This window comes from Cavia porcellus, unplaced genomic scaffold, assembly GCF_034190915.1.
Source record: "Cavia porcellus strain 051 isolate PalLab524CR breed Dunkin Hartley unplaced genomic scaffold, mCavPor4.1 scaffold_7, whole genome shotgun sequence".
In the NCBI taxonomy this organism is placed as follows: Eukaryota; Metazoa; Chordata; class Mammalia; order Rodentia; family Caviidae; genus Cavia; species Cavia porcellus.
In genome coordinates this window covers 65,965,894-65,979,312 of record NW_026947490.1, presented here as the reverse complement: position 1 = coordinate 65,979,312, position 13,419 = coordinate 65,965,894, and the positions used below count along the sequence as shown (strand labels likewise).

The 13,419-nt window shown below is 33.9% G+C and overlaps 1 protein-coding gene, 1 long non-coding RNA gene and 1 pseudogene across 2 annotated transcripts in view; 1 reads left to right on the top strand and 2 right to left on the bottom strand.

The window, feature by feature from the left end:
• The window catches only part of LOC134477008 (RNA 3'-terminal phosphate cyclase-like protein), a 107,570-nt pseudogene that overhangs the window by 23,602 nt on the left and 70,549 nt on the right, over positions 1-13,419 (bottom strand).
• Znf438 (zinc finger protein 438) overlaps positions 1-13,419 on the bottom strand; it is a 120,000-nt gene that overhangs the window by 36,035 nt on the left and 70,546 nt on the right. The window contains exon 2 of the mRNA XM_013151281.2: positions 1,419-1,495. Coding sequence (XP_013006735.2) covers positions 1,419-1,455 — 37 coding nt within the window. The 5' untranslated portion in view covers positions 1,456-1,495. The remainder of the gene's footprint in view (positions 1-1,418; positions 1,496-13,419) is intronic.
• LOC134477009 (uncharacterized) overlaps positions 1-13,419 on the top strand; it is a 56,567-nt gene that overhangs the window by 12,852 nt on the left and 30,296 nt on the right. The gene's annotated exons all lie outside the window — the stretch shown is intronic.

Genomic DNA, 13,419 nt, shown 5'->3' with positions numbered 1-13,419 from the left:
CTAAGATTACACAATTTAGGGGCAAAATCGAATTACAAACCCAGATCCCTGGTTTTTAAGAGTCATACTACATTTTCATTGATAGAGATAGAGCACAGTGTTTGGTTTATTTAAGGATTATTATATCAAATCCCCTTCTTTCACAGATTGCTACATTCTCTAATAAGAGAGCCCTTTATTTATTTATTTATTTATTTATTTATTTGGTGGTGCTGGGGATTCAACCTAGTGCCTTTCGCATGGAAGGCAAGAGCTCTACCATTGAGCCACATCGCTAGTCCCCCATTTTTTTTTAACAGAATATACTGAGTTTTTGTTTGAAGTCAGATACTTCCTAAATATTTAAAACAATTATATTATTTAATCTCTCAATCAAGTCTGGAAGTTGCTATTATTTATTACTGTTGGGGTCTCGGCCTAGTCTCAATCTCAACAGATTAAATAAAAGAGACAGCAGTATAATTTTTGGAGGTCCAGGAATGTCAAAACTAACTCACTCTCCCTGGGAGTAAAGACAAAGAACCAGAGAGTCCAATTTTGCATCATTAAAGTAACATTTTCTTCTCATACATCTAAACTACTTTTCTTATAGAAGGGATTAGATAAGGATGGGGGAAAGATTTATATTTTTCTCCAACATGTTACAGTGTACCCTTTATGTTTTATTAAGAAATTACTCTACTTCCACATGCAAATTTTTTCTGAAAGTCTCAGAGGCTCCTGTTAAAGATAGTTGGGTGTCATGCTGCACATCTGTATTCCCAGCACTCTGGAAGCAGTGGCAGAACATTGCATGTTCAAGCTCAGCCTAGGTAAGTTAATAATTTAGTGAGAGTCTCTTTCAAATAGAAATACAAAAAGCTATAGATGTATCTCAGTGGAAGGACCTGGTTTAATTTCAGTTACAAAAAAAATCACTATTTTTTATAAATTGTATGAAGGGGACATGATTTTTCTTATTAAATGGGCATGGAAAGAAGCGGGTCAAAGAAATGTATAAGCACATATCCTCTCTCCATGTGTGTGTCTCCTTAGTGTATGAACATATGTGCATATGCATGTATATGTATTTTACTCACTAAAACACTTGTATCATTCTGCTTCAGGAAAGCCAACATTCCTAATTCCACTTATGCCTTAGTGTCAGCTGGCTGCCAGCTAACAGGGCTCTGTGAGTTCTGCATGGAATGAGACAGCCTTGCCTTGAAGAAGGTATCAGTCTAGTAATGGTGCTATGTCCTTGTAACTCTGAAATCCATACATAGCTAATTAATTTGCCAACTGAAATAAACTTTCATATATAATTATAAGTTTTATTTTTAATTCTAGGAAGTAACTTACCTAGTGACATTAAATGGAATTAAATTATTTTTTATAACACATACTTTACCATCTTCCTCAGCATGGCTTAATCTTACCTTGATCTCTTGATGGTACTGATAAAGAATTCTGCATTATGATGTACTTGGAAATAGCAACTTGATCAGTAACTATCCTAAAATAACAAAGCACAAATACTAATTAGGAAATAATCGGCAAATGTTAAATACATACTAAAACATAAATTATAAACTGTTTTTACAAGTCTATTTATAACTACAGTGCCAGAGTAACAAGAAATAGATTGAGCTAGTAAGAACTGATGTTTTCAATTCTCATTTTTCTGTGGTCAGTTTCACTGAATGCACTAAAGGTCATGGAAACATCGAGTTAGGGCCCTATCCTAGTTAGAAACATGAGCAAAGTTTATACTCCATGAATATGCCCTGCCTGGTAATTATGGTTCCTATATCCTATTTGGGAAGGAATAACTAATATGCATAATAATATACTAAACATAGTATAATTGCCATATATTCATTTGATGAAATATAATTGTCATTAGGATAGCACTGTGAAGATAATAAAATAACAAACGGAATATTGATGATGTAACGCACTAAGCATACTGAATGATGCATAGTAGCATTACAACTATATAAAAACAAAGGAACAGAAAACGTATGGGAGAAATGTTAAAATGTGTATTTACATTGTGATGCCATTTAATGGTGATGCCATTAAAGGTGTTTTTCTCCTACTTTAGCTATCTGCCAAATTGTCTACAATGTGGGTTCCATGTAAGTAAAGTATTCCTGTGTCCATTGTAGACTGGTTCTAGGGCTCTCTTGGAGAATCAAAATTCAAAGATTCATAAGTCTTACCAAAAATGGTGTCATACTTAAATGCACATCATATTGTAAACTTATAATACCTAAGTTTATCTCTAGAGTACTTATAATACCTAATGCAGTGTAAGTTCTATGTAAATAGCAGTTACACTGTATTGTGTAGGAAATAATAAAAAAAAACCACATGCTCAGTACAGTTGCATATTTTATTAAAATATTTTTATCCATAGTTGGTTGAGTCTAAGAATGTAGAACTTGCTGAATACAAAGGGCTGACTGCATTTCAATATAAAAATAATACAAGTGTCCTAGTTTCTATTCTCTTGTTGTTGAGACAATATATATGACAGTCAAAGGAAGGAAAGGTTTATTTAGCTCACAGTTTGTGAGGTTTCAGTTCATAATTTGCTGGCTCCATGGCAGGGTGGTACACAGCAGAGGGCCAACTGTTCACGGCTGCAGAAACCAGCAAAAGCCACAAGTGCAAAGAGGCGGGTAAGTAAGCCTGTTTTCCTCTCTCATATTGTATGCAAGCTACCTGCCTTAGTACTCACAGCCTCAATCCCAGCACTAGACAATGAATCAGTCACGAACTCTACATTCAGCTGCCTCCAAAAAGCCTGCCCTCTGTGGCCACAGAAGGTTTTGGTGGGGGGACAACGAGACACAAATTGTAACAGCAAGTAAAGGCTTTAAAAAGTTAAATATTTTTACAAGCTTTCAAACACAGGACTGTTTGTAAACAAGATATCAACTAAACATTAAAGACTGATGAATTCTTCCACTTAGAAAACTGGGGGAAATTGTGCTAGCCAAGACAGAATAAGAATAACCAGATTGGCCCTTCTGCCTATAAAATACATGAAACAAAATCTTAAAAAAACAATGGCCATGATTCATGTAAATCTGATTCCTGATAGGAAACAACTGAGGTGACTCCTACACCTAGAAAGAAGGGAGAGAGGAGACACTTGAGAGGAGATTCCCAGAATACTGACGGAGACAGAACTGCAAGGGAGAAAGCCTTGTCATATATTCTTAATAAGGCAAGTAAGGAAACTCCCTAAAGCCAAGGAAAGAGCAGGAGTGCCTGACACTCAAGAAAGGATAGCTGTCCTGTCTGTTCCACTACCCAGATGGAAAAAGACTCTATTTCCAAGCTCTGGATAGAACATACATACAAGCACCTTCCTTTTCTTAGGCAGGGAGAATAATTAGCATCAGATTGTCTCTCTGGTGTCAGAGAACAAATCTTAAAATACTTAAATGGTTCATTTATATTCTGCTTTAACTGTATACCAGAACAAAGCTCAAAAATACTTATAGAGATTCCAAATAGTCTATCTCCCAAAAAGTAAAATTCATAATTCCTGACACCTAATAAAAATCACGAAGCATGTAAAGTAGGAAAATATGATTTATAATGTAGAAAATAGTCAAAACTGACAGGAATATTACATATACCTATATTTCATAGCTTCTATTCATATGTTCAAAAAGTTATATACAAGTAGCAATAATAAAAAAGATCCAAATGAAAATTCCATTAATGAAAAATATAGTGTATTAGATAAAAAAAATGGGCCAGCGATATAGCTCAACAGTACAACACCTGCTTGGCAAGTGTAAGGTCCTGAGTTCAATTCTCAGTACAAAAAGAAGAATGAAAAAGTACACAGCTGAGAGTAACTCTGTATTACAAATTTTAGAAGATAAATTATAAGACATAACAAACAGTAAGGACTACCCAGAATGAAACCCAGGGAGAAGAGTTTTTTGTTTTTCTTAACGAAGCATGCTTCACTGAGTTGTAGGACCACTTTAAGAAGCCCAATATATCAATGATTGTTTTGTTTTGTTTTATTTTACTTTATTTTATTTGTTACTGGAAATCAAACTAAGGACCCTGTGCTTGCCAGGCAGGCACTGTGCTGCTGAGCTGTATCACTAGCCTGTAATTGAAGAAAAAAGAGACCAAAAAATTTTTTTAGAAATAATGATAAAAATTTCTGAATTTGGTAATGCTATAAACACACAGATCCAAAATCTCAAAAAAGCAATATACAAGATAGATAAAAATATACTAAGATATCATGATCAAACTGCTCAACAGTAATAGAAAAAGATAAAATATTCAAAGCAGCAAAATAAAATAGATATTACATATAGAGGAATAAACATGGTAAAGATGAGAGCACATTTCTTATTAGGGACAATGCAAGTGAGAAAACAGTAACAATATGTGTAAAGTGCTGAAGAACTAAAGAAAGAAAGAAAGAATGAAAGAAACCTGTATTCTAGTTATCCTGCAAAGAAAGGCACAGATCCAGGTAGCGTCTCTCCTGATTTCTATTAAATATTTAAGCAATAATAATAATACTGATCATATATAAATTCTTACAGCAAATTATAAAGGTGGGAATCTTCACTAAATAAGTCAGTACTATCTAGGTACCATAGCCAGACAGATCCACTACGAGAAGACAATTGACAGATCAATGTCCCCTATAAGCATATATATAAAAGATATAAACAAAAAGTCTACCTAATCAAATCCAATAATATAACACATCATGATCAATAGGGCTATTCCAGGACTATGCATTTGTTTTATGCAATCCATCATACTAAACTAAAAATTATAAAATCACCTCAAAAGATGAAAAAAATTGCTTTTGAAAAAAATACAAATCCATTCCTGATAAAAAAACTTAGAAAGATGAGCCCTATGAAAAATGTAACCCTAATATCAAATTTCATAATACCATAATACCTGAATGCCTTCCCTGTAAGTTCACAAAAAAAGAAAAGGATACCTACACTCACCATACCGTAGGATCTTGGATTAGAAGGAACAGACAGTGTTAATAGAGTAAAAATCAAGAAAATGTATCTGGATTGGGTATTATTAGGACATACCACTGTATGTAGTATTAATCTGATTGCCTATGTAGAAAGTTCAGTGTAAGCTACAAAAAAACAAAAAAAAAACAAAAAAAAAACCCAAAAAAACTCCTCAAACTAATAATCGAGTTTAGTAAGATTACAGAACATAAAAATCAATATATAAATAGTATTTCTATATATCAACAATAATGACAAGTTGAGATAATAAATAAAAAATTCAAAATACCATTTGCAGTAGCATAAAAATTAAACAACCATCAATACACTTGGCAAAAAAGCCATACACTGAAAGCTTTAATATACTCATAAAAGAAAATTTAAAAACCTAAATAAATATAAACATTATAAAAGTCACAGGACAGAAGTCTAATGTTGTTAAGACATTGTCTTCAAACAGATATAAATAATGTAACTGTAATCAAAAATCCAAGTAGAATTTTATAGAAATTAACTTACTCTAAAATTCACATGAAAATAAGATGGACCTAATTAGAACAGCCAAAACTGTTTTTAAAAAGAAGGAAAAAGTTGAAAGATTATCTTAATTTCAAGACTTACAAAACTAAAATTGTCAAGGCAAAATAATACAAAGAGACAAATATATATATATATATATGCAACAGAATAGAAGAAATAAAACTACAAATCAGGAGGCCAACTGATTCCTCCTGAAATTCCAGAGGGAAATCAGTGGATGTGCAATTCGCATCAACAAATGATGGAAGCACTAAATATTCCATGCATAGAAGTACAACAGCAACAAAAACTCACAAAATAAAAAAATGCATCATACATCAAAATGTAGAACCTAAAACTAAAAGAAGCACTGTGGTCTTTGGTTGAGCAAGGCTAGCTTAGATACAGCATCTGAAGCATAATTTACAAAATAACACGGCTGAGGATTTAGCTCAGTGGCGTAAGTGCCTGCTTACGTTGGCAAGCGCGACGTTGTGAGTTTGATCCCTGGTACCAAAAAATAAAATAAAATAAAACAAAATAAATAAAATAAAAAATAAACTAATAAATGATACTTTGTCAAAATTAGTAACTTCTTATGTCCTTAGAAAGACATAGTTAAGAGAATGAAAAGACAGGTCACAGGAATAGAGGAACATATTTGTAAATAATATAAATAACATATATAAATAATTATAAATAGTATTTATAAATAATAAAATTCAACAAGAAGAAAACAACCAACAACCCAGTTTTCCGGATCTGACCACGCACTTTATATATACACACATACAGCTTGCAAATGAGGACATGAAAGATATTCATTATCATTAGTTATGAAAGAAATGCAAATCAATATAATGAGACAGTACCACCTACCTATCAGAGTGGTTGAAAGTAAACAAAAAAATTGATAACAGTGTTGACAGGCAAGTACAAAAAGTAGAAGTTTTATGTTTCTTGTAATAATGCAAAATAGTAATTACTTTGAAAACCAGTTTGGAACTTTTCTAAAAGCTAAAGATACCCTATTATAGGGTCTAGCAGATCACTTACTTGGAACTCAAGAAAAAAGAAAGTATACATCCATACAAAGACTGGTACAAAAAATGCTCACAGAAAATTGATTTTCAGTAGCCCCATACCAGAAACAACCCAAATGTTCAACGGCAGGTGGACTGTAAGAACATACAATGGAACATTACTCAGAAATGTAAAGGAAAACATTACTTCACATTATTGCAACCAGAATGAGTTTGCAAAAACTGCTGAGAGACTACTACTCTACCAAAAGTACATACCACGTGACTTTGAGACAGAAAGACTAAAAAAAAAAAAAGAAAAATACATATTGTTGGGAAAGTCTGAGGAACAGGCCACACTCATTTACGCTGTGTAAGTGTATTTTGTACAAATTCTTGCAGTTGTGAGAGACATTTTGCTATCATGTATACTGAACCTGAAAGTTCTGTAACCTTTCTGGTCCAAACCTTCCTCCCATTTGTAGGATTTATCTCCATGGCATTGTGTAAAAGTTATATATTATTGGCATCCCTGTAACGTTTAAAAGATCTTCTGGAATACTATTAAGAAAAAAAGGTAAAATTTCTAAGTAGATTAGGGTATACTGTTTATAATGAATCTAGTTCTAAAAATTATTTCTTAAAAATTTAAAATTACAAAAATGTTTATGGTATGTTTTTGTATGAAGGGGCTGATTATAGTTATGGTTCACTGTTTGCATTTTCATGTGGAAAATCATCAAATATTAAAAGTGATTATCTCTGAATGGGGGTATTACACTTACTCAATTTTTCATGCTTATGGACATGTTACAAAACTTTTCCAATAAGCAATTACTACCTTTTTAATCAGTAAAAAGTAGTTTTTGTTTTGAAACACTATATGAGAAAAAAGTGTCATTAAACTTTTTTGTTATAGGGGCTGGAGGTTTAGCTCAGCAGCATAAGCCCCTGCCTTGGAAGCAGGCAGTCGTGAGTTCGATCCCCGGTACCGATAAAAAGGAAAAAGACCAAAAAAAAAAAAAAAAAAAAAAAACTTTTTTGTTACATAACAAAATTTATACTTATTTGTGGAGTATCATGTGGTGTTTTGATATATACACTGAGTAATGTTTAAATCACGTTAAAATATTGCCTCAATCATCAACCTTTCTTCTTCTTCTTTCATTAGGCTTTTTGAGATGTATAGCACACACATTATTCACAGTCACCCTACTCTGCAGTAGCTACTCTACATTAGCACTTTACACTCTCATTACTTAGTACTTACTGATCAAACTTCATCTATGCTTTCCCGCTGCTCTCCTGCCTCTGGTAACTACCATTTCACTCTCAATTTCTATGAAATCAATTTTTAAATATTCCATATATAAGTGAGATCATTCAGTATTTGTCCTTCTTTGTAAGGATGTCCAGTGTCATCCCTGTTGTCACCAGTGGTGGATTCTATTCTTTTGTATGTAGTATAGCCCACAATTTCTTTATCCATGGATCAGATGTGGATACTGAGGTTGGTTCCATTTCTTGACTATTGTGAGCAGATATGCAATATCATGGTGGCATGTGTCTCAACATACTGATTTCATTTGATTGGGATCATATGGAGTGGGACTGCTAAATCATATGATAAATCTATTTTTAATTCTTTTTGAGGAACCTCCCACAATGTCTTCTACAATGGCTGTGTACATTTATATTCCCATCAACAGTTTGCAAGGGTTCCCTTTTCTTCACACCTTTGCCATCACTTGTCATCTTTATCTTTTTAATAATAGCCATTCTTACAGAAGCATGATAATGTCTATTATGGTTCTGATTTGCATTTCCTTGATACTTGGTATCTCTTTTTCATGTGTTTGTTGGCTATCTGTATGTCTTCATAGAGAAATGTCCAATTGGTTTCTTACTTTTTTTTTTTTTTTTTTTTTTTTGTCTTTTTTGAGACGGGGTTTCACTATGTAGTTCAGGCTGGCCTTGAGCTCACTCTGTAGTCCAGGCTGGTCTGGAACTCACAACGATCCTCCCACTTCAGCCTCCTGAGTGCTGGGATTACAGGCGTGAGCCACCACGCCCCACTTCTTACTCATTTTTTAAATCAGGCTTTTTTTTTCCTTTGCCAGTGAGTTCAGTTCCTTATATCTTTTGGACATTACTGCCTTGCCAGATGGATAGCTTGAAAATATTTTCTCTCATTTATGGGCTGATGATCTGACCCTCTGCTGTGTAGAAGCTTCTTAACTTGATGTAGTCCAAATTGTCTATTTTTGTTTTTGTTTTCTGTACCTTTGGGGTCTTGTCCAAAACAAATCCTTGCCCTTTCTAATGCACCGAAGCATTTTCCTGTTTTGTCAATTTCACTGTTTCATGTCTTACAATTAAGAAGTCTTTAAAAAAATTAATTGGGCTGGGGATTTAGTTCAGTGGCATAAGCGCCTGCGTGGCAAGCACAAGGTTGTGAGTTTGATCCCCAGTACCAAAAAAAAAGTAGTCTTTAATCCATTTTTGTAACTGCTGAGAGAGTGAGAGAGAGGTTTAGCTTTATTTTTTTGCAGGTAATTATCCAACTTTTCCAGCCCTACTTAATAAAAAGTGTCCTTCTTCCAACGTGCACTTCCAGCAGCTTTACTGGGAATCAGTGTTCTGCAGACGCTTAGCTATTTCTCAGCATTCATTCTGGTTCCGCTGTGTGTGCATAATGCCCACATAACACAGTTTTGATTATTGTAGCTGCGTGGTGTATTTTGATGTCACATAGCACAATACTTGCAATTCCACTTTTTGCTCAAGAATCCTTTGGCTATTCAAGGTCATCAAAATAATTTTAACCATACTGCTACTACCCTTAACATGTGAAATAGAAAACTCATTCAGAGTCACGTCATCTTCTGCTGCCATGTAAAACTAATTATTAAAGATAAATACACTGTACAATGAGTATATCTAACATTTACTAAAGAAAAAAGTTGAATAATCCAAATGATGTATCTTCTGATTGGGCTGATAATAATTCATTATATAAATATTCCAGAAGACACCTTAGTTACATAGAATCCAACAGTATTTTTCAGACTTCACACAAGGAAAGTAAATGTGCATTTCTGTTGATGATGCCATAGTGCTGTGCCAACAGTCACCATATCCTTCAAAGTATTTAAGAATATCTGAAAATTATAATATGACTTTTCTTGCCTAAGTAGAAAAACCTATTAGAAAGAAGTAAAAACCAAAGAGTGCAAATGGTGAATGCCATTAATTACACCAATATTTAATATAACGAACTTTATACATCACTCATATTAGTCTTAAGAGTTAACATGTCATATGTAAACAGTTGATTAAAATGAAAATTAGATGAAGTGGTGACTTCACCTAATTGCAAGAGAAAGTGACAGCATGAAGGTGCAGGGATTGGAAATTTGGCATGTATTCCTTGTGGAGGAAGCCTAAGGCAGACGCTGTCTTGTAGTTGTTATGCTGTCTTGACAAGGTGCCTAAAAAGATATAAAAAGAACCTCAGAGAATAAAGGAGAATCATTTGTGCCATGGTTTATTAACATTAGTCCATGTTGTGTGTTTGTGTGGTAAGTGCACGTTCTTGTGTGTGTGGGCACTAATTACAGATGAAATAATTTTTTCTAGGGATCTAATTGTAGGAGGATATATCACCAGGAAGGCATACTGTTGTTCAGATAAATGTTATTAATAAATTGGGCTAAGAGAACTTGAAATGCTAAAATATAAAAACATATAGTGAGTCTTTGGTGTTTTTACAATTGGCAGTTTGTAAGGTTCTTCGTGATACATGGAAATAATACTATTAATCAATCTTGACTCGGTAGCTGTTTCTCTGAAAGGTTTTCCTTCAGGTCTGATTCTACTGTGATCTTGCACCTCTTTATTTTAAAGCATAAAAGGGTAACAGCCCTACAAGATTTTACATCTGAGGCCAGAACCAGAGTCAGTGCATCCACACAGGACAGCTCCACCAACACTGTACACTGCACTGTGGCTCTTCTGCAAAATGCACCTGGTTTGGCAGCAGCCATTCCATCATAGGACTACACCAGAGTTTGTCTACCCATTTACTTTCTGAGGGGTATCTGAGCTGCCACCAGTTTTTGGTTATCATGAGCAAGTCTAATATAAATATTTGTTCCCAGTTTTTGTCCACCTAGGTGTTTTTACATCTCTTGGTAAAAAACTACTAACAGAACTGCTGAGTGGATATAATTTTATAAGCAATTGCCTAACTGCTTGTTCTTCCAAGTGATTATGCTATGTCACTGATTTTTATAAAAAGTACTTCTAAGCAATGATGGAATTCATTTTATCAGGATCAAGAGGAACTAAATACCTTAAAGTTCAATTTTGTTAAATAGAAGTTTAGCCTAACAAACATCCATCATTCGCTCAAGTACAATAAATGCTTAATTCTGTCTCAGTCTATCCTATTTAAAAAACAAATAAAAATAAAAATATCAAACTGGTACTAAAGGATTAGAAGGCAAAACTTAATCTATAGAATACTGATCACTTAGTAAATTTTTAATGCTTATATTAATATTTGCATTAATATACTGGATTAATGTTCAACAATCTTCCTTCTCTAAATAGCTGCATATTGCTAATGAATTAAGTCGAAAGCACTTTAAATTCCAATATTTATTTTTACTTTCATCCTTTTTTCTTTTTGTCTTTTTGAGACAGGACTTTACTGTGCAGCTCAGGCTGCCCATGTGGTCTGTAACCAAGGGCCTAGGTTCAATCCCAAGAATCACAACAAAATTACATATACTTTTTTTGCATTACTACAGTCTTAAAAAGCTACTTGTACAGTCTTTTTACTTTAAAATTTAAACATAAAGCAAAATTAAAATTCCAACAGTAAAAAAGGAATATTATAAAATCTCTTTGCCTCCTTTCCCCCTAATTCTCCTCCTCAGAGGCAACAACATTCACATCTTTGTAAGTATCCTTTCAGGAGCTGGTGTGTATACATAAGCTAACCTCTAAAAGTATACTTCACCCTCTCCTTCCTTTACCCAAAGTGAGCAGATTATGCATGTTGCTTTTTTTTTTAAGACCTGTTCATATCAATACATCAGCAAATCTCTTCACTTTTTAAAAAAAGGCTGAGTAGTATTTTATTGAATGGAATCATTATTTAATAACCTACTAATTGACAATTAGATAGTTCTTAGGATTTTGCTCTTTGAAAGCTACAGTATGCATCTTACAGACATAGCTATGCCAACATGTGCAAATCTGTCAGTAGGATAAACTCACAGCAAGACATTTCTGGGTCAATTTAAAATTTTTAGGGATACTGACAAATTGTTATTAAAAGGAATTACACTGACTTATCCAAGGATATATGAAAGTGCTTCAAAACACTATTTGCAAAAGCTGCTGCAGATATTTTTCAATCAACTTTCAAAACTTTAAAAGACTCTAACACCACGTTTGTTGGAATATACAAACACAAAATGAAAAACAAGGTTCACATATCAAGGTTTAGAAGAGTGATTGTTTACAGAAAGCTTCAGTGAGAAACCACAAAAAGGAAGAAAGAGTCAGCTGCTGTCCAACGCCAGCAGAAGGAAGTGAGCACTAGTGCTCATAGTGTGACCCTTTAGGTTAGGCATCACATATTCCTGCTATGAACATGACAAGACAAAGTGATTTCCTAATTAAAAAATGCAAACCAAATTTTAAAAAACAATTCGGATTGGAAGATAAGTAGCCTTTAAAGTAATTTACTTTAAAGGTATCACAGAACACACTGGTGTAGTTCTGAAATAATTTTATGTATAAAAATCATGTTTCGTTGTCTAATATGAAATGTCTTAACTGAGGTGCTACCAGCTGATGATCAGGTGAACCCAACTAACCCAAATTTTAACTAAGCGGTTTATTTTAGATGTGCACTACTCCCTAAGTCCTTTAGGGAGCAACATTGAAAACCATAAACAGGCGATAAAGGTAATGACATTAATTTTGCCGTCATTCTCATGTCTTAAGAAGGCATTGCAAATTAACAAAAAAAGTCACGTCTTCTGGGAAGGAAGGCAAATCTGAAACTAATTGTGGTAGTTACTATCATAATACCATTAAATTAAACACTGTGACTCTAGCTAAATTTATTTGGGTACCTTTTGCTAAGGAATACAACTTCTCGAATAAGATCGTTTCACTCTTGCATAGAACAAAATCATTCATCAGAGGACTAATAGAGCAAAGTAATCACTTGAACGCCAAAATTTTCATTAACCTAAAGCCTAACTGGAATGTTTAATGTAATAAACTCAGAACACTGGACTCTTGTGACTCCTACAAATAAAATGTCATATTTTTAATAAGGCTTTATTAAAATATTAATAACTTCTGACTTCTCAAAGTGAATACTGAATGAAGAGATTTTTCTGTGACGGTTAACAGCTTATTTACAGACAGTTTTCATTCATTTCCTGTTGTCATACATTACTCTTATTTTGTCAAGTGAGGATCTGCTCATAATCATGACTATTTATTTAAACCTAAAAGGAAAGAAATGGCGACAATCTCATTATCTCAGCAGCTGCTTTTGTGTTTATGCTTGGTTTAGAAATTAAACTGCTGCTTTATGTGTTTGGAGGACAAGATGGTCTCACAGCAATATCTAAATAATTTCCTGCATGTTCAGTCTCCCGGCCTGCACACCAGGTGGGACAGGAGGCCACCTGACCTGGCAGTGGGAAATACTCGCTGCCTGAGTTCTCTAGTGCTCTGAAACCACAATGATACCCCATGTAGACCCTGATGTGCTCACTTCAATCCTTGTGAATGTTGAAGGACAGAAATGGGAGCTAAAGTGATGGGTCTGA